The sequence below is a fragment of the Mustela putorius genome, unplaced genomic scaffold (genome assembly GCF_011764305.1).
Source record: "Mustela putorius furo isolate JIRA1106 unplaced genomic scaffold, ASM1176430v1.1 tig00003853_pilon_pilon_pilon, whole genome shotgun sequence".
In the NCBI taxonomy this organism is placed as follows: domain Eukaryota; kingdom Metazoa; phylum Chordata; class Mammalia; order Carnivora; family Mustelidae; genus Mustela; species Mustela putorius.
In genome coordinates, this window is record NW_025422005.1 from 28,454,756 (window position 1) to 28,480,742 (window position 25,987).

Genomic DNA, 25,987 nt, shown 5'->3' on the forward strand with positions numbered 1-25,987 from the left:
AGGTGTCAGAGCTGGAGCCACATGGACTATGAAACCAGACTCTCAAGCACACACAGCTTCTTACCTCTCTAGATTGACCTCCCTTTTGGAGTCTCTGGTTTAAGTTTTCTCTGAGCCTCATAACTTGGTTTTCCTAAGGTTGGGGGGTGTGGGGCAGGACCATCTGCTGGGCCTACAATCACTTCCTTTGACTGTACAACTCAAAGCCCTCTGTATTCACTTGGCCAGAAGAAGGGACCCCACCATGCCCCTAAATCTTTACTCCTACCCTCATAGAGGCAGAGGTGGTAAGCACAAGGGACCAGGTAGAGGTGGCTGAACTTTAAGTGACATTCAGGACATGTGGACTCCAGGATCAGCTCTGCCACCACCTTTCTGTGTGATGTTAGCAAATCTTTTAAGCCTCTCTGGGCCTCTGCCTCCTTGTTCTTCAATATGAAGAGGATTACTGCCATTCTTATCTCTGCCTTGTGGGAAACAGACAAGGGCGAGTGGGGGGGGCAGGTAGGGATGATTTCACAGGAAATGCATACAAACTCATGCATTCCAATCATTATCATGAAACATCAAGAATTAGTGAACTGAGAGCCAGAGGGCCTACTGAGCAGCTATAAAATCTCAAACAAGTCTTGTGACTTCTCTGGACCTTACCATGTGCCAAACAGCAGACGGCGAACCAGATCAGCAGTTTGCTAGCCTTTTTCACCACTAAGAGTCAGTTCTATTATTTCCAAACATCCCCACCGAGCTCCTATTTTGTAAGATTTTATCCCCAATGCTGTGTTTAGGTAATTATTACATACTTAATAAGTATTAAGTCGTTGTTGAAACCAATATAAAAGATATTTTCCATTGTGAGTGATAGAAGTTAAGGCTTAGAGCTAGGAATAGCTTCAGGCAAGGCTTGATCTGGCAGCTGTTACCAAGGATCTATGTTCTTTCAGTCTCTTGGCTCTGCCTCCTGTGATGGTCACAGGGTGGCTTCCAGGAGCTCCTGGCACTGCTTGCTTTACTCATTTGTGATTGGCAAAAATCAGAGAGCTTGCTTCACAATTAGCTCAAAGAAAAAACCTACAATTGAGACTTGTTAACCCTGATTGGCCTGATTTGGGTCATGTGCATTTTCCTGACCAATTACTAGAGCCTGGAGGCTGAGCTAGTCTGACTTGCAATGGGGTCATTTCTGGCCAGATCACGGGGCTGGGAAATTCCCAGTACTGTCAGGAGGGAGAATGGGGCAAGGACGCTGTGGAGACCACCAGCAAGCTTCCTGCCCTGTGTTTACCTGCCAGTGATATCTCAAACAGCCCATTACCCCTTCTGACCTGCATGTGAGCTACGCACTGATGACCTCTGGGATCTTGTGAGCTGGCAGAGATGACAACCCGGTCTGTGGGCGGGCACATGAACCACGTGAGCTGACGTCAGCACGGCTAGCAGCAGGCTCCTGACTCTGGGGTTAGATTTGGCCTAGATGCAGCTTCATCCATATCCAGCTTCCAGTTCTCCACTCCCATCTGAACCTTCACAGGTGGCTCAGTTGGAGAGGCCTAGGACTGCCATTTTCAGAAGGGACATGTCTGAGCTGCACTTGGCAAAGAGGGTACAATGCAGGAGCCTATGCCAAACACAGCTGGCATCCCTCGAGCTCACTCACACATTAACTCAACATGCATCTACCGACATGGTTGCATGCCAGATCCCATCCTGGGGAGCCACAGTCAGGCGGGGAGCCGGGTCGGGGGGTCCCAGACCATCGCAGTTAAGGGTGGGAACATAGTATAGGAGACAGTGGGCATCCAGGGTAGAAGGCATGACTGGCTAGCCCAGCACACTTTGCAGCAAGGCCACCTTGGCCCAGCCCTTACTCTCCAGGCCCTAGGGAAGCCCAGGAGCCCATCTGGCAGCCCCCAGGATATCACCAAGGTTGTGTTCCCCTGTATGTAGATGAGGGAGCATTCAACCCAAAACTGGGGACCTGACCCCTGTGCACACCCTTAAGGCTTTACAGAATTCTCTTGGGCCCCTTCAGTGCAGTAGCTCTGGGGCAAGAGCCGGAGGACTGACCCTTCTGCCCCACCCCCGCTTCAGCCTCCTTGTCTTCCTGGATCTCCAAAACCAGGTGGGGCTCACCCAGCAAGGGGGGACACAGTGGGGCCAAAGGGCAAACCGCGGCTGCACCCACCCCCTTTAACGGACACTTGAGATACGACCATTCCTTCGGGTTAGGCACTGCCCTGATCTAGTCCCTGAGTGAGTCACCAAGCCTTCCGAGCACTTGCGTGGGTCTGAACCTCAGGGCTGCCGCCAATGGGGCCACGGAGGCCAGCAATGGAGAAAGCCCGGCCAGTCCCGTTCTCAGCTGTGCCTGAATTAACTTGCTGTGTGGTCGGGGGCAAGTCCCTTTCCCCGTCCATCTCCCCATCTATAAAACAAAGACTCCAGGCTAGTGAAGTCTCTCCGGGGCTTTCCAGCTCTAACCATGCAGAATGTGAGCAGAATTCAAGGTTCAGAAGAGAGGGAGCAGGGGTACCTGGGTAGAAGGAGAGGGGGAGTAGGTGGGATCTAGGGAGGGGAGGCAGGAGGGCCATCTGGCCAGGGCCTCAGAGACAAAAAGGCCCCAAGTGTAGACTTGGGACACTGTCTCCAAATGGAAATACACTCGGTCACAGCGTACACACACACCCATGGAAATGAACAAAGACATCGGCCCCCTTGCCAAAACACACCGCCTCTAAGGCCCAGGATGTTTTATATACATACATAGATTTTTTTTTTACATCAACTTTTTTACTTTTGGAGTTGACGTCGGATTTATAGAAGAGCTGGAAAGATATACAGAGTTCCCATACACCCCTCACCCCATTTCAGTTTCTCTGATGTTGTCATCTGACATCTCACATCACAGTGGCCCATTTGTGAACACTACAACCACACAACATTGCTACATCTTTGTTGCTGAAGTCCAATCTTTTGTGGACTTAACCAGCATTTCCGTCAACCCTCGCTCTGATTCAGGAACCAACCCAGGGAACCACACTGCTTCCACCTGGCTTTTTTACAGGCTTCCTCTAGGCTGTGACTGTTTCTGTCTTTCCATACTTTTCGTTTTTGGTGGTGGGGGGGGAGATTTATGTATTTATTTGGAGAGAAGGAGGAGAGAATCTGGAGCAGGCTCTTCATTGAGCGCAGAGCCCGACACAGGGCTTGAGCTCACGATCCTGGGATCATGACCTGAACCAAAATCAAGAATGGCACGCTTCCCAGACTAAACCAGCCATGTGCCCCTCTGTGCTCTTTAGTCTTAAGGAGCCCCTGTCAAGTGTTTTGTAAAATGTCCTTAAGTTGGTGTTCGTCTTGAGGCTTTCTCTGGGGTCATGGGTTTGGGGAAGAAGAATCACAGAAGGGACGTGCTCACACAACAGCTCACACAACAGCCCCTCTGCTCACTCCCGGTGAAGTAACCTTGAGCACTTGGTCAAGGTAGTGACTGCCAGGCTTCTCCACCCTAAGGTTACTGTTTTCCCATTTCCTGCTCTATTGTCAGAAGTCTAATGCGAAGGGTGGGAGGTGGAAGGGGCGGGGCTCATGAACTCCAGATCCCGGAAGGGAGCATCTACATAGACTACTTGGAATTCTCCAGTAAGGAAGATTTATTTCTTCTTTCCGGGTTAGCTATCTATGCAATAAGTTATTTCTACCAGCGTGGACTCACGGATATAATTTTATACTTTGGGTTATAATCTAATACTCTGTTATTTCTTTTATTGCTCTAATGGTTGCTGCTGTGGCCACTGGAGCAACGTAGCTCCTGGGTCCTTGGGACACACACCACCATCCTTTTGTGTTTTGAGCGCTTTCCAATTCTGGTGTCTCCTGGGGCTCCCAACTCACCTTTTCCTTGACCCTGCCCTATAGTCAGCCATTACTCCAAGGAAATGACATATTTTTAAGACCAATCCCCCAATTACTATCTTGTCAGGAGTCCACTGCATTTGAATACATAATGAAAAAAGTTATTTTGTTCAATGACCATTTCAAACCTACCTCAATTTTTTGGTTTCTTTGGTTTCTTTTTGTAGCTCTACTGTGATGTCTTTTTAAAATATACTAGGAGACGGGGCGCCTGCCTGGCTCAGTCAGAGGAGCACGTGACTCGATCTCGGGGTTGTGAATTTGAGCCCCAGGTAGAGATTACGTAGGTTAAAAAAAAAAAAAATTAAATAACTTAAAATATACTAGGAACGTTAAGACATGGGAGGGACCTGCTCTTCTCTCCAATTCTAGAAGTCCTTGATGAATTTAACCTCTGTGGCTACTCTGCTAAGGCTTGGGGTGCAGCCTGACCACCCTTCCTACAGATGTGATCTAGCTTCGGGCTCCTCCCCATTCTGAGCAGCCCAGTGGAGCTATCAAAGGCCAAGGTGATTCCTGCAACCTTTCTCTCTCCAGGTCCCCCATCCCTCACCAAGTGGGTGACCAGTCCTGGACCTCTGTGGACTTCACCCAGGTTGGCCAGGTGGCGAGAAAGCAGGCAAGCTCCAGGAAGGAAGCTGGCGAGCCCAGCCTCCAAAGACAGACAAGCGTGGGCTGGGCACCATTCCATCCAGAGTGCTCCTGGGAATTAGGACCAACGTTTGCAAAATCCAGCTGTAAGTGGAGCAGGGGTTCCCCAGAGCAGCCCTGGATTCTGCAGAAGAGTCAGCTTCTCAGGAAAGAGCTGCCTTCAACAGCCGGAAGAGAGTGAGACTTCAGTTCACTTGGGGAGGGGACAGAGCTGCGTGACTCATCACCCGGTCTTGCCGGCTACAACTGGCACAGCAATGGACCTCCCAGAGGAGGTCCCAGGCAGGCAATCACAATCCGGCACGTAGGGACACGGGGCCGGGTGCCGTGGGAGGACTAGGGAGGAAGCAGAGTGGTGTTTGAAGAGTCTCGGAGGGCCTCCCAGAGGAGGTGACATCATCAAAAAGATGAATGGAATTGGTCAGGTGGCAGTCAGAGGGAAGGAGGGGAGGGTACTCCCCGCCAAGGAAGAAGCAGATGCAAAGCACTGGCCCAGTGCCTGCAGCCTGGTGAGCAGTCCTGAAATGTGAGGCGTTATCGCTGCGGCTGACTTACCATCATCACAGTGATTAACCTGGGCTTGTTTCTTAATATTTTTCTTATCTTAAAGTTAGTTCCTGTGATGAATAAATGCCTAATGGCACTGAGCTTTTCCTTACTATAAAAGAGTGGCGCTGAAAATCAGGGGTTCGGTATCCGCAGCGCTCAGCCTGAGTGGCTGAGACCAGCGGGGGTTGGGGGGGGCATGGAAAGGGGCCTTGTTCTGCCTCTCTCCTTGGCTGGCGGCCCTCCCCTGGGGGGCATAGGAGGGAACATTCTGGGGTCTTTAAAGGTGAGAGGCAACAAGGCAGGGACCTGGATAGACAGGGTCAGGCAAGTCCCAAGGAAGAGCTTCCCGGCCTGGCTAGAAATGAAGGCTCCCTCCTCCCTGGGTCTTCTGCGGCCTCTTAAAACAGGAAGGTACTAGAGGTGGGTACCTCAGAAGGAGCTCTGCGAATCCCAACTCTACGGGCCCGGGCAAATGACTTCACCTTTCTGAAACTCTGAGTTTTTGTTGCTTCAACTCTACAAGCGCACTAAGATATGTACGAGAATTTTCAAAGCACATGCCTGGTAACAGCTACCTATGTAAATAAGTAACAAATCCCAGAAAGCACAACCGATAACAGAATGGACAAATAACTAGTGGTATAGTCCTAAAATGGAATATTATTCAATCGTAAAATAAATAACTTATAGGGACACTGACAACAGAAATATATTAAAAAAAAAAATTTCTTTTTTATGTCGGGGGAGCCTGGCTGGCTCAGTCGGTGGAATGTGCAGCTCTTGATCTTGGGGTTGTGGGTTCAAGCCCCACATTGGATGCAGAGACTAGTTAAAAATAAATCTTAAAAAAAAAAAAAAAACCAACAACAATTCTGCATGAAAATAGGGAGTCACATAATTATAGAATGCTTCCCTCTGCACACAAAAAAAGCAAAACTAAACTAAACAATCTGATGTTCAGGGATTTATACCAAAGTGATAAAACCAAGAGAAAATCAAGGAAATGACTAGCACAATTAAAACAAAATTCAGGAAAACGGTCCTTCAAGGAGGAAGGGCGGAAGCTGCAGTGGAGGCATGTGGAGGGTCTCAAAGCTACTGGTATGGGTCTAGTTTTTCAGCTAGCTAGTGGACATATAGATATTTTATTGTTACTACTATTATCCATTAAGCCGAATCTGTATAGCATATACAGTGTCTTTTACCATAAAACTTTATGGCTGTCACACTAATACTTACCTTATAGGATGCATGCCTACGATAAGGCAGAGAAAATTAAAGTATTGGTACACAGTCAGCTCTCAGTTTTGAGGGCTTTGGCTGCCTCAGTTTCCCCATCTTCAAAGAGAGCGGGTGATACTGCTGAGGCTTCATCCTCTAGCTTGAGGGTTCTGTGTTCCCCTTTTATTTATTTCTTTCTTTTTTTAAAGATTTTATTTATTTATTTGACAGAGAGAGAGATCACAAGTAGGCATAGAGGCAGGCAGAGAGAGAGGGGGAAGCAGGCTCCTCACTGAGCAGAGAGCCCGAAGACCCTGGGATCATGACCTGAGCTGAAGGCAGAGGCTTTAACCCACTGAGCCACCCAGGTGCCCCTGTTCCCCTTTTAAACACATACACACACACACCCTTGAGGGCAGGTGTCAGGCCCGATCTTCTCACCAAAAAGTCTCCCCTCTGCCCCAGGTCACTGGTGGTTTCAAAAATGGCAAAGGTGGCTCCTGGGGCCCTGGCATGGAAGCCCCGGGTCCTCCTTCCAGTCCTTTCCAGACAGGGCAATTAAGCCTTTTCTGAATTTCTCAAGGGTAAAATGGGCCTAGCAATCTGTCTTCTTCACCTAAGGCCACGGGTAAACAGCGAAAAGTGCTGTGCTGCAGTGGGAGGCCAGGACTGCCTGACCTGGGACCGAGGAGCATCCTCAGGGCGGGAGGCGGGGTGGGGTGCATCCGTGAGCTGCGCAAGAGAATACCGTGTGAACACTCCTGGTGATTGAAGTAAGCGGACCTCTTTGCCAAGTTTTTCGCCTCGGCCACTGTGTACTTCTGGCTGTACTCTCCTATCCTGCTAAGTGTCCTCACCACGTCCCTGTTCCAGTCACGGTGTACCTGTTCAGTGCTCCTGGATCGGTGTGAAAGGTGCCCGTGTTTGCAACTAAGGACCTACCTCCAGCGGTGGGTGGATCGACCTCTGGGTACCTGATTCATTCAGCGCGACCGTGACTGTACCGGGCTCAGTCGGGGCGTACTTGTCAGGCGCTCCTGGGTCTGAATGTGCGCGGCCGACCCGGTCCCCGCGTGGCCGTGTGCACCTGGCCCGGCCCGCGCCTCCCTGACGCCGGCGGGGAGATGCGCCGCGGCCGGGCACACGGAGGCGCTGCCTCCGCGGCTGCCCGCGCGTCCCTGCCCACCCCCCCGTTTTGGCCGGGTCAGCGGCCGCGCTCTGGCCGCGGGGGCGGGGCCGGGGTGGGGCGGGGCGGGGCGGGGGCGGAGCAGGAAGGGGCGGTGGCCGCTCCGCCCCCTACCGCCCGGGCTGGCTACCGCCTCCCCTGCCCGGCTTCCGCGTCACGGTGCCGAACGCCACCTGCGCGCTCGGTATAAAGGCGCCGCCGGCCTCGCCCCCAGGACTCGGCCCGATGGAGACGCCGCGGGCCGAGGCAGGCGCTCGGCGGGGTGAGGCGCGCGGCCGGGCGGGGGCACGGGCTCCGGGGAAGGGCGGGCGGCGCGGGGAGGGCTCCGGCTAAGACCGGCCGGAGGGGAGGGACGTGGGGCGGGTTCCCTCCGATCTCGCCGGTCCCCAGGAACCCCGCCAACTTAGTTTAAGTTGGGGGAGTCTGAGGGAGAGGCAAGGTCCAGAGGGGAGCCGAGAGAGCGCGGGGCTCGGGGCCGGGACAGCCTCCGCGTCACCCGCGCCCCGCGGCCAGCCAGAGTTTCCCAGCAACTTTTCTCGCGGGTGGGTCTTCCCGGAAACTTCTCCCTTCTCGGCCCGCGAGTCCGGCCGCGGGCCCTGCGCCTCCTGGGCCTGGGCTCGGAGCGCGGGGCGAGCGGAGGCGACGGCCTCAGCGGGGAAGCCCCCGGCACCCCCTCCCCCCTCCCCGAGCGCACTTCCAACCTCGGGTTTCCATCCGAGAGCCCCGCCCAGCAGCTGTGGGGGCGCAGCGACGTCCTGCGAGGCCTTCCAGGACTGCTGGGTCCCCTGGGTTACCGTGGGGCTGGGGGCGGGGTAGGAGGTGGAGCCAAACTGCCTAAGTTCAAGTCTTTGCGCCACCAGCTAACAGCTGGGTGACCTTAAGTTCTTGAAGTCTGTGGCTCAGTTTCAACCTTTATATAGTGAGAATGATGCCTCCTAGCCAGGACAGCTTTTGAGAGGGTAGGAGAGGTGACACACGCAGATGGCTTTGCCTGGTGCCACCAGTGTAGCCTGAACCTGTTGGGTGGGTAGGGGCTGGAGAGGGGTGGGAGAGAGTGCCACTCCCATCCATCTCTAATTCTTACGGTTGTCCTATAGGAGCTGTGGCAGGTGCCTTCCACCCGTGTGAACTGTGAGTGGCAGGTGGAGAGAGGTCCACTCAGAAAGCCAGCCCACCATGAGTCTGTGGGAACTGGGTTCCCCCAGGCCAGCTCAGAAGCCCAGCGCGGAGGAGACATCGGCTGTGGAGCTGCAGATGAAGGTTGATTTCTTCCGGAAGCTTGGCTACTCATCTGCTGAGATCCACAGTGTCCTGCAGAAACTGGGGGTGCAGGCCGACACCAACACAGTGCTGGGCGAGCTGGTCAAACATGGGTCAGCAGCCGAGCGGGAGCGCCAGGCCTCTCCAGACCCCTGCACTCAGCCCCCACTGGTCCCCCGGGGTGGGGGCACCCCCAAGGCTCCCACCCTGGAACCCTCGGCACCAGAGGAGAACAAGGAGGGCAGTGACCTGAGACCTGTGGTCATCGACGGGAGCAACGTGGCCATGAGGTACATGTCACTTCTGGGGCCAAGGCCAGGGCCTATGGTGGGGTGTGGTGGCCTTATGTCTCTGCATCTCTGGTAGAGGGGCCTTCAGGAAAGCGTTTGAACTGTTCTCACAAACGGATGGAGAGGAAGGGAAAGCTCTTTACTGAGGCTCTCCCTTAATACTTAGGCTTCTTGGAAGTGGGTTTGTTAGGAATGCTTTAGGGATGAGGACAGGGGCTCAAAGATGTGCCCATGGGCACACACCACTGGTAAGTGGTAGAGCTGGGATTTGAACTCGGGTCCCCCTGTCTCTGATGTTCACCCTGGGCTTTTCATCTCTCCCTAAAGACCAACACTCAGTCTTAATTCCTCTCCTGAGACACGAAGCAGTATGGTGTAAGGGATTATAGTTCTCCCGTGTAGGAGTCGGTCACTTAATGTCTTGGAGCTTTCTCTCCTTGTCAGTAAGACCCAGCTAACCCCTACTGAGGTGACATTGTGAGGAGAGGAGGTACCGAGCCTGCAGACACCCAAGCTCAGCAAGCAGTAGCTGATACCACTGTTACTTCGGGATCTGGGGCCTCTGAGGCCTTGTGCCAGACCTGGACTCCTGTGGAAGTAGGCCCAGGTACTGGGACCTTTGTCGCTGTGACCAAGAGTGACCCCCAGGATCTGGCTTACATGGGGGTGGGGGATGGTCAGCTGTGACTTGGGTCACCTCTGCTACAGCCAGGTTTCCCTGTGCTAGACTGGGCCTAGTCCCCGAGCCCCCCTCCAGGGCCAGAGCCAGGACTCCACCCCAGCAGTCCTCCCCTCTTCGCCAAGACTCTTACAGGGAATGGGGTCAGGTGAACCCCAGCCGGGGCTGAGCCTGGGGAGCCCAGACCTCCCTTCAGTCCAGGCCCCGCCCTCTAGGTAGGGGCTGGGTGGGTCGTCGACCGGGAAAAGTTCCGGTGGGCGTGGTCAGGGAGCCCCTCCTCCATGCCTCGGCCCGCCCCGCCCTTGGTCGGGGGCCTGGAGAAGGCTCCTTCCCCGGCTGCCCTGAGGGGTCTCCCTGGGAGGGGTGGGGGGCTGCTTAAGGCTTCAATGTCCTTGGCTCCGCCCACTCCCAACCCAGCTGGGTCAAGTCTGCAGTCAGGCCAGTCCCGGCCCAGCTAAGCCGTTGTGCAGGGGGACCTGTTCCGCCAACTTGGGATCAATCTTCCTGCCTCTGAAATGGGCTGAGCCTCTGTGGGAGGTTGGATAAAGCTGGCTCCCGCTTGCTAGCGGCAGCTGGTCACAACCTGTGCTTTGAGAGGGATCCCCTCTCTGGCTCCAGCAGCTTGTGGCTGGCCCAGGAGCCTCGCGGGTCTGTGACTTATTCCGCTGGAGCCTTGGGCAGGCTGCGCTGGCCATCTCCCGCCACACACACCCCCCGCCCCCGGGACAGCCATGTGCTCTGTGTGTTTGTATCCTGGCGGGAGGAGGAGGGGCCTGGGCGGGAGGAGGGGGCTGGCCGGAGGAGCCAGCCGGGAGAGGCACAGCCGCGGGGGGGTTTCTGAGCTGGGGCTGTAGCAGGAGGGGAATTCCAGCCTCAGACTTCCTGTCTCAGCTGCCGCTGGGTTCCTGCCCTGCTGCCCCCTCCCCCCCCAAGGGCAGGCAGGCCAGCCCCCAGCGTATGCAAATCGTGGGGAAATTCACCTCTGTTTCCTTCTAAGGGAATTTTTCTCCTCTAGCTGGGCCCAGCCCAGGCACATCTCTTCACCTGGCTAGGCTGGCCTGGCCCTGCCCTCTGTCCTTGGGTGGGAGCAGCCGAGCCGGAGTGCCCTACGTCCTCCCACAACTTAGCCAGTGTCTAGTTAGCTGGACTGGGGGTGCCTGAGCTTCTAGGCAAACAGGACTGCGGTGGGGAGGGAGGATGTTTGGTTTTCCTGTGCCAGCAGCAGAGCTTCCTTCACTGCAGCAAGACGGACTAAAGTTAGATCTAGCAAGGCACTTCTGGCCTGGCCTGACCTGCGGAACTGCCTCGGGTTCAGCTCCTTCCAAGGGCAGGACTCTGACTACCTGCGTGCGAAGTATTTTAGGGGCTAGGACAGCTGAAAGCAGACTTGTCCCCAGCATAGGTTTTTCATGCCCAGAGGCAGTAACTCTCCTGGATTAGATCCCTGAGTTTACAGATGCTGGCTAGGATGGGGCATGAGCACGCACACATGTGTGTACAGACGTGGGGACGGTGGGTGTGTGTGCGCCGGCTGCTCTCCTGAGTCGGGGAGCCAAGCCGGGGATGATCACATTCCCATGGTCCTGTGGAGGCAGCAGAGGCTCAGGGAGTGGCGGGGTGGAATGTGACAGGAGAAGCACTGGGCATTTGAAGAGAAACCAGGGATCTGAGCTATCCTGGAAGGTCCTGGAAGGCTTCTCAGAGGCAGTGCCGTTTCTCGTGGGTCATGAGAAAGAGCTAGAGTTGGCCAGATGCATCCTTGTCTCCTGTTCCCAGCCTGTCCCTACCTCCTAACACTTTGTTCGGGCTCACATTGGGGAGCTTTTCTTTCCACTGCACAAACTTCCAGTCTTGCTGTTAGGACTAGGAAGGCAAGCCAGGAGCCCCAGATGTGGGTTCAAGGTCTGCCCCTTCCCGCTAGCCGGGGAGCCTTAGATGAGTTCTGGATCCCCAGTTGCCTTCACTGTGGCCGTGTAAGGATGACGAAAGCAGGTGTGGGACCCATTTGGCCTCCAGAAGGAGCTTGGTGCCCACTCAGCCCCATCTGCCCCCCTCCCCCAGCCAGGGTTGGTGCTTTGTGCCTGAGAATGAGCACAGGTTCTGGGCTGCGTCCCTGTTCCACAGTCCCTGCTACGAGTTGTACTCCGTGGATTAGTTTTCTCATGGGAATGGAGGGGAGAGGGGCCTTTAATGATAGGACCCTTCTCAGAAGCCTGCTGATGATTCCCTGCTAAGCTCTTAGATCAGGGCTGGGATCCCTGCTCTCAGTAAATGTTAACTTTCATTATAAACAGGCTGGTGGACAGGGGGGAGGCCCCACCACCTGGTGGGCATGAGCACTGCCTTCAGCTGGACTTTGCCTCCCCTACAATTTATGGAGACCTTCAGACTGGGAGCCCCAGACAGCCTCCATGCCCCCAGCTACCCTGCTCCCATCTCTCCCTTCTCTTGGGACTCCAGCTGCCAGCCTCCCCCCACCCCAGCCACCCACAGGATGTGGTTGCCCATGGACTTGCCTCTTTTGTGTAACGTTTATTCTGTTTTATTTGCCAAATATGAGTATCTTAGGGGCGGGGGCTGTTGGGGAGGAGCTGTAGCTGGCCTCATCCAGGGCCCCCAGCCTGGGCATGGAGGCATTCTACAACAGTCACTGGTTCCCCGGGAGCTCCCACCCCTCAACCCTCCCAGGAAGCCAGCTGGAACCTCCCTTTGCTGGACTCTCTGGCCTCAAGCAAACATGAAAGTGAAGCCACTGACACGGCCCTGCAGACTGCCAGGCCCATTTTTCAGCTAGGGAAACTGAGCCAGAGCAAGCCAGCAGCCGATCCAGGCTTGCTTCTGGATCCAGCCACCTTTGGAGGGGGTGACCTTGTCAGACCACAGCAGCGGGATGGCCCACCTCCCATCTCCTGACAGAGAGTCCCCTGATGGCTTCCAGATGGCCTTTCTGCCTCTGCTCCTGCCCTGCCAGGAGGGGCTAGGAGAGCACAGAGCAGTCTAGGCATTTGGGGGAATTGGTAGTCTTGGGAGGAAAGGCTCTTTCACTTTCAGACTGAAAGGCTTCTGCGTGCCTCTCCCACTGGGTCAGCGGCTGCCCTATGTGGGACAGTGGATCGTGCCTCCTTCCCCTTCGGCCTCCTCAGTCCCAGCCCTGGGGCCTTTGTGGGACTGAACTTTAATCCAGGTTTAATCCGGAGCAATCTGGTTTCTCTCCAGTTAGCCGGGGCTTGTCCCAGCCAACCCCCACCCACAGCACCACCCAGCGGGGAGAGGGAGGACTGGTGACTCAGGGTGCCTGTGTACGTCCGTGTCCCCGTGGTCCCAGCACCCCCGGGTGGGGCAGGAACCAGAAGGCTCCTGGAGCCTTTCCCCCACCCCCAGGTGTGTTGCAAGCAGCCTGACCCTCCCCCACACGGGGAGCGGGTGCCACCAGATTCCTGGGTGGCTCCTCACTGTCGGGAGATGGAACGGCAGGGAAAGTCCCTGGTCAGGCTGTCCCGGACACTGTGGGAACCAGCAGGGAATGCAGGCCTTGGGCCAGAGGGCAGTGGGCTGAGCCTGGCCTCCCTGCCACCCAGGCCAGGCCAGGGGCTGGGGAGCAAGGCCTTCGCGCTTGGGGCTACAGGAGAGTGGGCCAGCCACCCTCGCAGGCTGACCCTGCCCCTCTTCTCCTTCCCAGTCACGGGAACAAGGAAGTGTTCTCCTGCCGGGGCATCCTCCTGGCAGTGAACTGGTTTCTGGAGCGGGGCCACACAGACATCACAGTATTTGTGCCATCCTGGAGGAAGGAGCAGCCTCGGCCCGATGTGCCCATCACAGGTGGGTAGCACCTCTGAGGGGGTGTGAGGGGCAGGGGATATCCTGCCCCCTCCAACCCCACTCAGCGGGGCTTCTCCCCACGAGAGACCCTTTGGGTGTGACAGCCGCTTTTAGGCCTCAAGCAGGGACCAGCATTGCTTTTCCCAGCTTCCTCTGTGCTCAGCAACTCCTGCTGGACACCTGGGGTTCAGAGCCTCTGTGCCTGGCCAGCAGGAGCTCCAGGGCCTCCGCAGCCCTGACCTCTGTTGGTGCTGTCTTACAGACCAGCACATCCTGCGGGAGCTGGAGAAGAAGAAGATCCTGGTGTTCACCCCGTCTCGGCGCGTGGGTGGCAAGCGCGTGGTATGCTATGATGACCGCTTCATTGTGAAGCTAGCTTTCGAGTCTGACGGGGTGGTGGTCTCCAACGACACGTACCGGGACCTCCAGAGCGAGCGGCAGGAATGGAAGCGCTTCATTGAGGAGCGGCTGCTCATGTATTCCTTCGTCAACGACAAGTACGGTCCTGGTCCTTGGGGATCAGGGTCAAGTATGGTCTGGGGTGCCAGGGTAGGGAGGGGAAGCCAGATGTGTCCTTGGGCATTGGGGGTGGCTAGGAGGAGCTCTGCTGGGGCCACGGCCTTGCATCCAGGCAGCTTTGGGAGTGAGAGGGACCTGGCACCAGGTAGGAAGGTCAGGCTGGGGATGGGGGCACAGGGTGGGAGGGGGTTAATGTGGAGGGTTGGGTAGAAGCAGCAGTGATGGTTTATAGTTTGTGGTTCCTGGCACTCAGCCCCTGATCAGCAGCCAGTGGATGGATGCAGCCTTTGATTAGGATTTTCAGGTTGCTGGTCTCCCATGGCCTTGGAGAACTACTCTAATGGCCTCTCCAGCTGGGGCTTCCTCCCCTCCCTTGGGGTAGTCCCACCTGGGGCCGAGGGATGTCATGCAAGGATGCTCACCAATTTTAGGAGCTGCGCTCCCTCTTGTTCTTCCTTGTGAGGCTCTCTGTCCAGCCCCCCTCCCTGCCCCCACTCAGCCCCGGGAAGTCCCCTTCATGCCTCCCACCTCCTCTGCAGGTTCATGCCGCCTGATGACCCTCTGGGCCGTCACGGGCCAAGCCTGGACAACTTCCTTCGTAAGAAGCCACTCACAGCAGAGCACAGGAAGCAGCCTTGTCCCTATGGTAAGAGACACGGGCCCAGAGCTCTTCCTCTCAGAGACTACCCAACCCCAAGTTTCCCATGCCACTCCCTTTCCTCTCCCGGCCCTGGTCCTGGAGCCTCCCGCCCCCCAGCTCAGAGCTGTCCTCACTGTCTTGCAGGGAGAAAATGCACCTACGGGATCAAGTGCCGATTCTTCCACCCGGAGCGGCCGAGCCGCCCACAGCGCTCTGTGGCTGACGAGCTCCGCGCCAACGCCCTCCTCCCACCCGCTAGGGCCCCGGGCAAGGACAAAAGTGGCCAGCGGGCTTCACCCTCATCCCAGCCCAGCTCTGTGCCCACAGAGCATGAGCAGTGTAGCCTGGATGGGAAGAAGCTAGGAGCCCAGGCATCCCCGGGGCCGCACCTAGAGGGTCTGACCCAGCCCTTCGCCCCAGCGGGCAGGATCCTGCCCCCTACTGGGGGCAGTGGCAGCAGCTTTGGGCCCACAGACCTATTCTCCCAGACACCAGATTCTCTCCCATACACCTCCCAAGAGTGTCTGGACTCGGGCATTGGCTCCCTGGAGAGCCAGATGTCAGAACTGTGGGGGGTTCGTGGAGGAGGCCCCGGTGAGCCCGGCCCTCCTCGGGGCCCTTACGCCGGCTACAGCCCCTACGGGGCCGAGCTCCCAACCCCTCGGGCCTTCTCTGCCTTTGGAGGGGCCGTGGGTGCCGGCCACTTCAGTGTCCCTGCCGACTACGCCCCCCCGCCGGCTGCTTTCCCAGCTCGAGAGTACTGGTCTGAGCCCTACCAGCTGCCCCCGCCCACCCCAGTCCTGCAGGACCAGCAGGTGCCAGGCCCGGGTGCTGACAGGGGCCTATGGGGCGGGACCAGCAGCCTGGCCAAGGAGCGAGCCAGCGTGTACACCAAGCTGTGCGGGGTCTTCCCCCCACACCTGGTAGAGGCTGTGATGGGGCGCTTCCCGCAGCTCCTGGACCCCCAGCGGCTGGCTGCCGAGATCCTTTCCTACCAGCCCCGGCACCCCAGCAAGTGAGCCAGCTGTGCTGCGCCAGCCGCCCCCAAGGCTGGACTGTGGGAGGAGTGAAATAGGGAAGGGAACCTGCAAACCAAAGATACTGTAGGATTGGTTCTGGCCCACCCGGCGCCTGCAGCCAGCTGCCGTGTGGGGCAGGAGCGATCACCCTGTTGATGCACATTGTATCTGTAGTTTAAGGAGACGCTGCCGTAAAGGCATCAGTCTGTGGCTGAAGCCCAAACCCTCCTTTCTCTCAGAGGGCGGGGAGGGAGGCGGTGGGGAGCAGAGGCCTGGGCTGGGGGCCCTGTGCACGGCCCCCCACCTCCGCCCCGTCCCTGGGATGCCGGCCTTAGCTGGCTAGTTAGGCACCATGTGCCTGCCCTCCAAGGGCCTCTCCTGTACGCCAATGAGGCCTCATCCGTGCTCTCGCGGGGCACCAGGCTTCATGTTAGTAAGCAAGATGCTTCTTAATAACCCACCTTCTGTCCCACTCTGTTTGCCTGTCTCCTTGCCCCCACCCTCTCTTCCGCTCCTCTGTACTCCCAAGTCATCTCTCCCTTCCGCAAGAGTGGGAACGCATATATGTATGTGTACAAGTATAACGTTAAATTTGTAAGTCCCTGCCTTCCTGAACACGTCAATAAAGTACAATGTGAGCCCCTTTAGATGATGGTCTGGTTTGTGCTTGGGGGTTGAGCGGGCTTTGCGCAGCGGAAAGTCAGCAGGCGTGCACTCAAGGTGCTTGGTCCCTTGGGAGCAGGGCCTTCCTAACAGGCCAAGGGCCAGGCCCTGGGGTGGGGGGGCACCCACAGGCAGGGGTGGGGAAGGGCTGGGGAATTGATGTCCGTCCTGAGGCAGTGGGGTGGCAGGGGGTGGGGGTTGGGATTCAGCTGTTCCCCTTTTCTGCCCTGTGACCAGAACTGAGGACAGAAAACCATCTGGCTGAGAAGAGGGCTTTCGGGATGGTTTGAGGAGAGAGGGTGGTGGGGGAGCCCTTAGGTGCCCGGCTCCGGCCCCACCCTCCCAGACACTACAGAGTCCTAGACGCAGAGCTGCCCGAGTGAAGCAGGGGGTGTGGAAGCATCGTGGAGAGGCGACGCCGGGGTAGCCTCCATGTGGGAGGGTAGGGGTTCTGCTCCCAAACTCGGGAACTGGCTCTGTCACCAGATTCACCGGGGGCAAGTGACTGCCCCTCCGTGGGCCTCAGTTTCCTCATCTACGAAATGGAGATACTAATGGTAGCTACCTCACAGGATTGTACAGAGGACGTGAGAGCATGTGTTTGGCCACATGACCCAGGGCCTGGCACATAGTAAGTGCTCATCCAAGGGGCCTCTGGTGTTGCTGTCTGTGGGCTATGTTCACCTCACCATCTCAACCCTCTCAGCGGCCCCTAGAAGGAAGGCAGCCAGGAAGGAAAAACACTTTTCTCCAGTGAAAAAATGAGATATAAATGTTAAAGATTTTAAGTGAAAAGCCGGGCTATCAAAAATGGTCCCCAAACAAAACACCATCAGCAGGAGAAAACAGAAAAAATACAGTTTTAATAACTCTCTAGCTGAACATGTCACCTAATCTGTACTTATTGTTTGTGAAGCTTTTATAGTATCTGTATTTTTTCTTTTTTTAGAAACTGCTTTACCACAGAACATCTGTGCATCATGTTGAGGAAAATGCTGGTGTGGCCATCTCCCCACACACTGGGCCCCAACTGTGCTCCGCACCCTGAACACTTTTTTTTTTTAAAGATTGATTTATTTATTTGTTTGTTTGTTTGTTTGTTTATTTTGAGAGAGGGAAAGAGTGATTTGGGGGGAGAGGGTGAGGGAGAAAGAGAATGTCCAGCAGATTCCCTGCTGAGCGGGGAGTCTGATGTAGGGCTTGATCCCACAACCCTGAGATCATGGCCTGAGCTAAAATCAAGAGTCGGATGCTCAACCGACTGAGCCCCCCCACCCCAGGCACCTCACCCGAGACATTTTTTAGAGGCCTGCATTTAAAGCAGGAAGCCGATGCAAAGTGGGAATGATCTCAGCAAACATCTCGAAGCCCCCACGTGTGCTCTTGAAGGCACCCCATGCTCGTTGCTTCCAGCCTCCTTGGAAGGTTTTATTTGCACTGAGAAAAGTCATTGCCTTCCTTATAAAATATTTTCTCCAGTCAAGTACTATATTCCAGATTACAAGGCTATTTGTGGGTCTTTGTTTGTTTTTATGGGACAGGAAGCTAAAAGACCAGACTGTCCAGTTCATTATCAGCTACTGGCCTGGCAAAGGAAGGCCACTGGCAACGCCAGGCTGAGTGGTTTGCCTGAGGTCCCAGAGATGAAGGCAGGCTGGAGCAGGCCCTCGAGTTTGGGGCCCCGGCTCCACACACCAGAAGGAAGGACCCCAGGCGCTGCTTCGCAACAACTCTCAGGCCTGAGAAGGAGGGAGGCAGGGGGTACCCTCAGCCCGCACCTCCTAACCCTGTTAGGTATACAGCCACCACAAAGAATCCCTCCAGCCTGACAGTGAAAGGACCAACCCCCACCCCCGCTCAGCAGTGGGCACCCCAGCAGCCAAACCCACCAAGCCCCCCTCTATCTGCACATCATGTGGGACGCGAAGGCCACGAGGCCTCGGGAGCAGCCTGGAAGGAGCAGAGAATTCGAGGGCTCTCATTTGGACCTTGACCAGAGCTGAGCTCTGGGTCATTTGCTGTTTCTGTGTTTGGGGTGCGGGGGAAGGACCCTCCAGGCAGGTGGGCAGCAGGTGACGGGCCCAGGCTGCGTGCGGCACGGCACCACTGGCTGGCTGATGGGCACCCACAGGGGCGGCTGAGTCCACGCGGCAGGTGCCAGCCAAGACCAGGCTCCTGGGTAGCTTGTCAGCCCGGGGCCTTGCGGGTCTGAGCTCACTCTGCTGTGCTGCGCCGGCCCTCCAGGACCTGGAGCCGCTCCTCTGGGCCTCTTCCTCAACTTGGCTGCCAGGCCCGAAGACCCGGATGTATATGTCCTCCCCAGGACGTGGGTTTCAAGGGTGGAGTTCTCCGGACCAGCTCCTGCCCCACCCACTGAAGCCCCTTCCCTCACAGGGCCTCGACGCTTCCCACCCATCCAACAGACACAGTGAACCCTGCGTCGCTCTAGATGGACAAGAAGACTCCTCAGTTTGTGGGGGTCCAGCCTGAGAGGGAAGGGTCCTGGCTGGGGGGGACCTATGCAACTCACTAGCCCTCCTAAAGCCCCAGCTTCCTGGCTTGCCTCTCAAAAGCGGTGTGAGGTTCCCCCCAGGGCTCGTGGGAAGGTGAGGGTGGCAGGGTTGGAAGTGCTCCCAAGACCCAGCTTCCAGCTGCCCAGGCGCTAAGGGGCTGGGACTCAGATAGATGGCTGTCGCCCTGCCTGCCCTTTCCTCCTCTGCTTTCCTGGTTCCAAGAGCCGAGAAGCTGATGGGGAAACCAGTGAGTATGCAAATCTCTGCATTGTTGGGAAATGATCCCAGGGAGCTCCCAGAGGATGGCCGGCTGCCAGCCCCTCCCCACCTCCACAGGTCCCCTGCCTCACCCTGGGGCTCTCAGCAGCAGGGGCCCGAGCCTGAGTCTGCTTTCCCGAGTTCAGTCTCAAAGGTGGGTTAACCCTGTGGGGGGCGTAGGGGGACTCCGGAAACCTCAGCCTCCCTGGCAAAGAACAAACTGGCCCCAAATGGATGAATCTCCCTTCCTTGGATGTCCCCACCCACTCTGTCCCCATCCGACTCCACTGGCCTGAGGAAAACCCAGCGGTCCCTAAACATCTGGGGCATTTCAGCAAGGAGCCCGAGGGCACTGAGGCTGGGGAAGCAGCCCTCCCAGGGCCCATACCCCCAGTGCTGCCAGCACTTCACACATCCCTGGTCTCCCGGCAGGGTGGCTGGTGTGGAGCAGTGACTGGGAAAAGGCCACCACTGACACCGCCCCCTGCGCAGCCACTTCCTCCCCGACACAGAAGGGCAAGACCCCTGCCTTCAAGGTGAGGCTGGGCAGGTCTCCATCAGGAAAACTGGGATTCAGTGGGACACAAATCCAGGAGTCGAGAGCGGGTGGAGCCGGCACCTCACACCCTGGGCCTCGCTGGTCCCCAGAGGCTCCTGCCCCCAAATAAGGCAGTCCTGGGATCCTAGCACTTCTGCTCCAGGGCTTCTCAAACCTCTGGCTAGTTTTTTTCCCCTAGACCATAGCAGAGTGGGTGGAGTAGAGGGTGGTGAGTAAGAGCCTGTTCTGAGGACCTCCTCTTCATGGGAAGGGTGTGGGAGATTTGGCTGAAAAGAGACAGGAAGTAGAGCCCTACAATTAAGGGAACACGGGCCATCCCAGGCCATGGTATGTAAATCCTTCCAGCTAGTTCCTGGATGGGGAGTTGGCCTCGGGCTGTCATCCTGGGATATGGCCTTTTGAAGGACATCTCAAGGCAGGTACTGGCCATCTTAAATTGCTCAACCATTTAAGAAATGGTTGCGAACTCGAACTCGGTAGAAGGGAAGGATCAGGCAACCCACCCCACCGCACCCTGGGCTGGGCATGTTGCTGGGTCTGGGAAGAGTCCAACCGCTCTGATTCTGGCTGATTCTGGCGGCTCTCCAGATTAGAGCCCCACTAAAGGCCAGGGGTGCTTGTGGGGCTCTGCCTGCCACCTGCTGGCGCCTCCTGGTATGACTGTCTGTGCGGCAGGAGGTCGCTGAGCAACGGGCCTGAACCAAATGCCCAGAGACAAGCATCTCCAGTAGGAGCCGAAAACAAGATTCTAAAGATAATAATACAGAAAGTGCTAAGGCAAAGATGAGAATTCTTTTTTTCTTTTTTTTTTTTTTTTTTTAAACATAAGTTCTGTGCCCAGTGTGGAGCTTGAACTCATGACCCTGAGATCAAGAGTCGCCCACTCTATGTACTGCCCTTTACAAAGTTGAAAGCTCCAGAAAATTCCAACTGTTATGGGTAACAAATCACCCAAGAAAAATTCTCAGGAAGTGGAGGAATAAGAAGGAATGGAAAAGGAGAAAAAAAACACATGTATTCACATTTAAAAAGTGATTTGGGCAATCAAGTCACAGGGAAATCTGTGTTTTTACCCTTTGATACGGTGGCTCGGCAATCCCACCACTAAGAATCATATTTGCAAAACATAAGGCTTTATGATCCTGCCCAAAATGACAAAAGATGAAAAACAGCATTAATGTCATCAGCAGCGGACTGGTTAAATAAACTGTGGTGTACACACATAAGGGAATGCCAAAGAGCCGACAGAAATGAGGTTCACAAGCTGCATTCACAGAACGCTTTCTAAGCTGTACGACTAGCTACCATTTTGGTACTAGGCACATAGCTGTGTCCATATCACTCATTTGTGTACAAAGCTCCTCGGGAAGGGCCCGTGAGGAACCGCCTCTGGGAAGGACAGATGGTTGCTGAGGGATGGTGGACTTTTTTTTTCATTGACCATACTCCTGTACTATTTGAATATATGCCATTTGCACGTATTATTTATTCAAATGAAATCTTTTAACACCTCCTTAGGGTACAGGAATAAGTTACGGGGATGGGGATCTGAGGAGGGTTCTGTCGGCCAGGGGCCTCCAAAGGTTCTTCTTGCCCACGGACAGTAAACGCTTGGAGCACACACACCCCCAACACGTAGGTGGTGTTACATCAGGATAACTGCCCGTTCTAAAGAGCAGGATGGCTGAAGTGCAACAACTGCTTGTGGTTCAACCTAAGGTTTATTCATCAACTATCTCCATGTACTAATGAATATTTTTACATGTTATTATATACCACGTTCAAAGTGACAACTAAAAAAGGCTGAGCCAGAAAATAAAAACAAATTGAAGGCCTGAAATGTACCCTTCCAACCCCGCTCCCAGCCACAGGCCAGCCTCCATACACCCTCCTCCTTGGGGACCACCGCCCTGCGCTGAGGTGGGGGTTGGAATCAACACCACAGCCCATCTTGGCAGTGACGATTTTACTGTGATTTTACTCTACAGAAGTTTTCCAAAGTGAAAACTGCTTCCAAGCCTGAAGATTACCACTTAGAAAATTCAGACACAGTAACATTTACATGGACAGGGGAGAATCGCAATGCTTTCTCCTTAGTCACCTTCCCAGGCCCCGAGCAGGACAGCAGCCCGGAGAGGTCCACGTGTACAAACACACACGCTGCTTGTTCACACTCCACGCCGCCCCAGTGCAGCAGCCTTGGCAGCGGGCTTCAGACGGGGATTTTGACGGGCAGTCATGCCTCAGGAGTTGGGAGCGAGGATGAGGGGCAGATAAGTCAGAATAAAAGCAAAAACTAGGTCGCAGAGTGTTTCAAAACAGCATATTTACTCCTTTCAAAGTTAGGCCATTTAAATACTTGTTTCCATTCCTTTCTTCACCACACAGGTTGCGGTATCAACAGTCCTCCTTGTAGGATACTTCCAGAGTATTCTCTAGCCCCCAAAGGCTCCATTTCTCAAAGCATTCCGGAGGCCCCCAAGACGCAGACAGCAGACAGCGGCACTGAACTCCTGTGCCCTCGGCCTGCCAACCCCGTCCGACTCCAGGCACTTCCCTCAGGCCCTCCCGCTGGCCCCACAGAACAAGCAGTCCTCTCCTCTGTGGGTCGTCCCCCCTCTCCATCTTCAGCCTGCAGGGTCTGACGCTATTTAGAACATGCGGAGTTTCAACAAAATAAACGATTTCTCAGCCGCGGGAAAAGCAAGCATACTTGAGACTCCCTTGGGAGCTGTGTACAGACACCATCCTCCCAGGAGAAGACATGAAATAGAACTACCACGAGTCTGGATTTTTTTCAGTGTCTTATAACCTCGAACAGGAGCTAAGGGCAACTTCTCCCCGTTGTGGAGATAAGAAGCCTAAGGGCCTAAAGCAAATACTATTCCAGACCCTGATAATCCCATGAAGGCCTGCCTAGAAGGAAGTCCCTCTCATGGGTCCTAGCAGCCACTCTGGCAGGGTCACTGGTCAGGTCTGAGTCTTTCAGACAAACTTAGTTGATAACCAAAGCAACAAATATCACAAGCATGGTAGGCATCTCTTGGGGTTTCTGCCCAGATGTCTCCGATTTAGAGAACATAAGCACTCCCTCATGACTTAAATTTCTTTAGTCTGTGGCCAGCTTACAGGAAAACTTGGGAGGTCCCCTAATCAATGACTGAAAACTTTACAGAGAAAATAAGTATAAAGCAAGCAGCCTACCTCTAACCATGATCATATACATATGTGTGTATTCATATACACAGGTATGTTTTTATATAACTTTTTAAGAGCAATCCCACCAGATCTCAAGCAAATGTCAAAACTATGAGAGAAATATTCTCAGGTTTGCTGTGTGCTCTCCTCTAGGCCAGAGAGACCACAGGAAGCCCCACTTTTCTCTCCCAGGAAAGGAGAGAAACTGACAAAGGAGGGTATAGAAATCTGCTGGTCCCCATGGTTTGAAGCTTTATAATTGTTTTTTTTTCCCTTTTTCTAAGGATCAATCTAAATATAAGAAACTATTTTCTTAAAAACCTTAACATTGGAGTTCTTGCTACCAAAGACATCTAATTAGCCACAGAGTCCAAAAAAAAAAAAAAAAGAGAGAGTTTATTTGAGAACAAGAGTGAAAGCTTTCGCACATCTGACAAGATAGACTCGTTCTGCTAACAGATGCCATCCATATTCAGCTCTACCAATATTATCACAATGGAACATACTTGTTCTAACAAAGATATGGGCCTAAGTCAAGGACTATGACTAGACAGCATCAAAGGAAAGATGGGGCCCCAAATCTTATCTCCTAGACTGATTCACAACATAGGATTTCAATCAAACACTCCTCATGCAGTGGTTCTCAAGCCTGGCTTCTCATCAGAATCCCAGGGACTCTTTGGAAGGAAATCCCAGCCACTAGACACCCCAGTTGGAGTCTCTGGGGGTGGGTCGCAGGCACCAGCAGGTCCTTAAGCTTCCCAGGTGACTCCCGTGAGCAGCCGAGGTCAAGCCCCACTCCAGAGGCAGATTAACAGCTCGATAAACCGGCAAGCTCCCCAGCCAGAGCAGCCCTGTGAGGTAGGGGGTCTGCTGGGCATCGCTGCCTCTTGCAGATCCTATCTCTCACTCTCCTCAAGAATTCCAAACGTTACCAGCTCTGGGGGTAATGCTGAGCCTTTCCATATACCTTAGTGATTTTTAGAGCAATGTTTAATCAGGCAGATACCAGCAAAGAAAGAAAAATGGAAAAAGGAAGAGATTTGCATAAGGCATGATACAAATAAATAAAATAAGTGAAAAAAACAATCTCAGGTTTAAAAGTAAAGCATAAGAAGTCAACACCTGTGAAATTTTATTTATATAAAAGAATAAAAATATCTATTTTAAAAGGATTGATTTAAACTTAGGTTTTTCAGCTTTTCCTGTTCCTTGAACATGAAACTGCTTCCAACGCAGAAAGATTTAAGATAGGTAATTATTAAATAAACCCTCTTTACCTTCCCCCTGCAAAAACACAGAGCCAAGTTCCCCATTTTCTTTATGGTAAACCAGATTCTTTTCAGTTAAGAATACTGGCAACTGCACGAAGCAGATGATCAGATATGTTGGCAGGAAGGTATGTGCTGTACAACGGCATTACAAAAAGTCCCCAAAGAAAAGAAGATGGTAAAAACAATAGAAAAATAATAAAACACAAACAAAATAAGAAAATGCCCGATATTTACAGCCTCCCTCTGAAACATGACCTACATTCTACCTTCAGCATAAAACAAAACCAGAGAACGTTTCTTGATGGGTATCACAGAAGAAGCTGGTGCCAGCCAGTTTTGGGGGGGGGGGGACACATTCATTCCAAGAAGAGAGAAATGCAGAGTTAGCAACTTGCTGGAATTATAACCATGTCTTGGTCTTCTTGCAGTTCTGTTACTAAAAATGACACACAGTAAATGATCCAATGTGGTCTTACAGAAATGAGTTGTCACCACGTTTCAGAACAAACTATTCAGAGTCACAGGCACTGGGTCTGGGAAAGCAGAGGTGGATGGCTGCGCACTCAGGTGAGGGATATGGATCTTTGTGAGGTTGGAGGAGGGAAGCAGGGCTCTACAGCCTGGAAGCTTCTGCAGCTTCTGCACTAATGAGTCTTCTAATAATCCTGAAGAGAGAAAGAGAGAGACCCAACTTACTCTCAGAACACTAGTTGGAACCTAAGAAAATAATCTATCAACAGCTCTGCTAGGGGATTGTTCTATAGCCAAAGATTCTAGTCCAAATATAATAGACAATATTTCACATCTTAAACATTAATTCTGCCCTTATTTAGGCCCCCTGAGCTCACCAATCCAAAACAAAACAAAACAAAAATAAAAACTAGTATTAACAATTCATTCTTTAATCAAAGGGGATTTTTCTTCAGTAAAAATGTGTGACCTCTCTAATAAACAAAACAAAACAAAACAAAACAAAAAACACAAAACAAGAACCAACCAAACAACAACCATAAAAAAAGCAAAAAAAACTAAGTAACCCTTAAAAGTTGAAGTATATCCAATTGGATACCCCAGCCTTTAAAATGGAGAGCTGTAATCTGAGATTAGAACACTCAGCTCTGAAGAGAACACATTTTTCTAATCATCTACAAAATCACCAGCCTCTCTGAAATGGTCTGGCTGATACTTACAGCTCGTGGTTTTTTGTTTAACTTCAGATCAATCCTGTGATAGAAAAGATAAATATTTGCATTTTAATTTACAGAAAGAGGGGCCAGGAATCAGCTACTGCATAGGGCACAAGCTATAACAAAGACTATTTGGTTAAGTAAAACCCACATTCTTCATTAGACTATGTCATATTTAGTTTACCCAGATATTATTAAGCAAGTATTTAAAAACATAAGCAGATACTTTCGCCACAAGGCAAACTTAGATGACAAAAAGAAATATACAGCAGTTATGAAAGCCATATAATTTAAAAACTATTCAAAACTATACGTTAAAAAGAGATTGGATTAAGAGGGCATGCTCTATGTTAATGTGTTAGCTTTGTAACTATATCACTGATAATCACTGAGACACATAATGATTAAGAACAGGAAAGAGACTAGGAGTTTGTATTTCTGGACATGAAACACAAAAGAAATTAAACAAATTTCAATTTTTAAATCTTTCCAAAGCAAAATATCAAGTTCTTAAACTATTAATCTCCTTATGAAGCAAAGCCAGAAAATCAATTTAAATGTGAATTAAAGTAAAGGTTATCTATTTT

The 25,987-nt window shown here is 53.5% G+C and overlaps 2 protein-coding genes and 1 long non-coding RNA gene across 6 annotated transcripts in view; 1 reads left to right on the forward strand and 2 right to left on the reverse strand.

Moving 5' to 3' along the window:
* Positions 1-7,563, reverse strand: part of LOC123387321 — a 117,457-nt gene extending 109,894 nt beyond the window's left edge. The window contains exon 1 of the long non-coding RNA XR_006601711.1: positions 7,279-7,563. This is a non-coding gene — a long non-coding RNA (uncharacterized LOC123387321). The remainder of the gene's footprint in view (positions 1-7,278) is intronic.
* Positions 7,564-7,630: 67 nt separating this feature from the next.
* Positions 7,631-16,395, forward strand: ZC3H12A (zinc finger CCCH-type containing 12A). The gene is made up of 6 exons (XM_045064207.1): positions 7,631-7,784; positions 8,620-9,072; positions 13,431-13,570; positions 13,833-14,067; positions 14,629-14,735; positions 14,874-16,395. Exons 2-6 carry the CDS (start codon positions 8,699-8,701, stop codon positions 15,746-15,748), a joined length of 1,731 nt encoding a protein of 576 aa, XP_044920142.1. The 5' UTR covers positions 7,631-7,784; positions 8,620-8,698; the 3' UTR covers positions 15,749-16,395.
* Positions 16,396-21,692: 5,297 nt separating this feature from the next.
* Positions 21,693-25,987, reverse strand: part of MEAF6 (MYST/Esa1 associated factor 6) — a 28,317-nt gene continuing 24,022 nt past the window's right edge. For all 4 annotated transcript variants that reach the window (XR_006601712.1, XR_006601713.1, XM_045064208.1 and 1 more), the window contains 2 exons: positions 25,404-25,437; positions 21,693-24,878 (listed from right to left, as the gene is read on the reverse strand). Coding sequence is in view for 2 of the 4 variants with exons in the window: in XM_045064208.1 (XP_044920143.1) it covers positions 24,870-24,878; positions 25,404-25,437 (43 nt within the window). In the remaining 2 variants the exon portion in view is untranslated. The remainder of the gene's footprint in view (positions 24,879-25,403; positions 25,438-25,987) is intronic.

Excerpts from the sequence above, each read along its gene's own strand:
- ZC3H12A (XM_045064207.1), top strand. The coding sequence starts at position 8,699 with ATGAGTCTGTGGGAACTGGGTTCCCCCAGGCCAGCTCAGAAGCCCAGC. Across the intron at positions 9,073-13,430 it reads GGGAGCAACGTGGCCATGAG|TCACGGGAACAAGGAAGTGT; the intron begins GTACATGTCACT and ends TCTCCTTCCCAG. Across the intron at positions 14,736-14,873 it reads GAAGCAGCCTTGTCCCTATG|GGAGAAAATGCACCTACGGG; the intron begins GTAAGAGACACG and ends ACTGTCTTGCAG.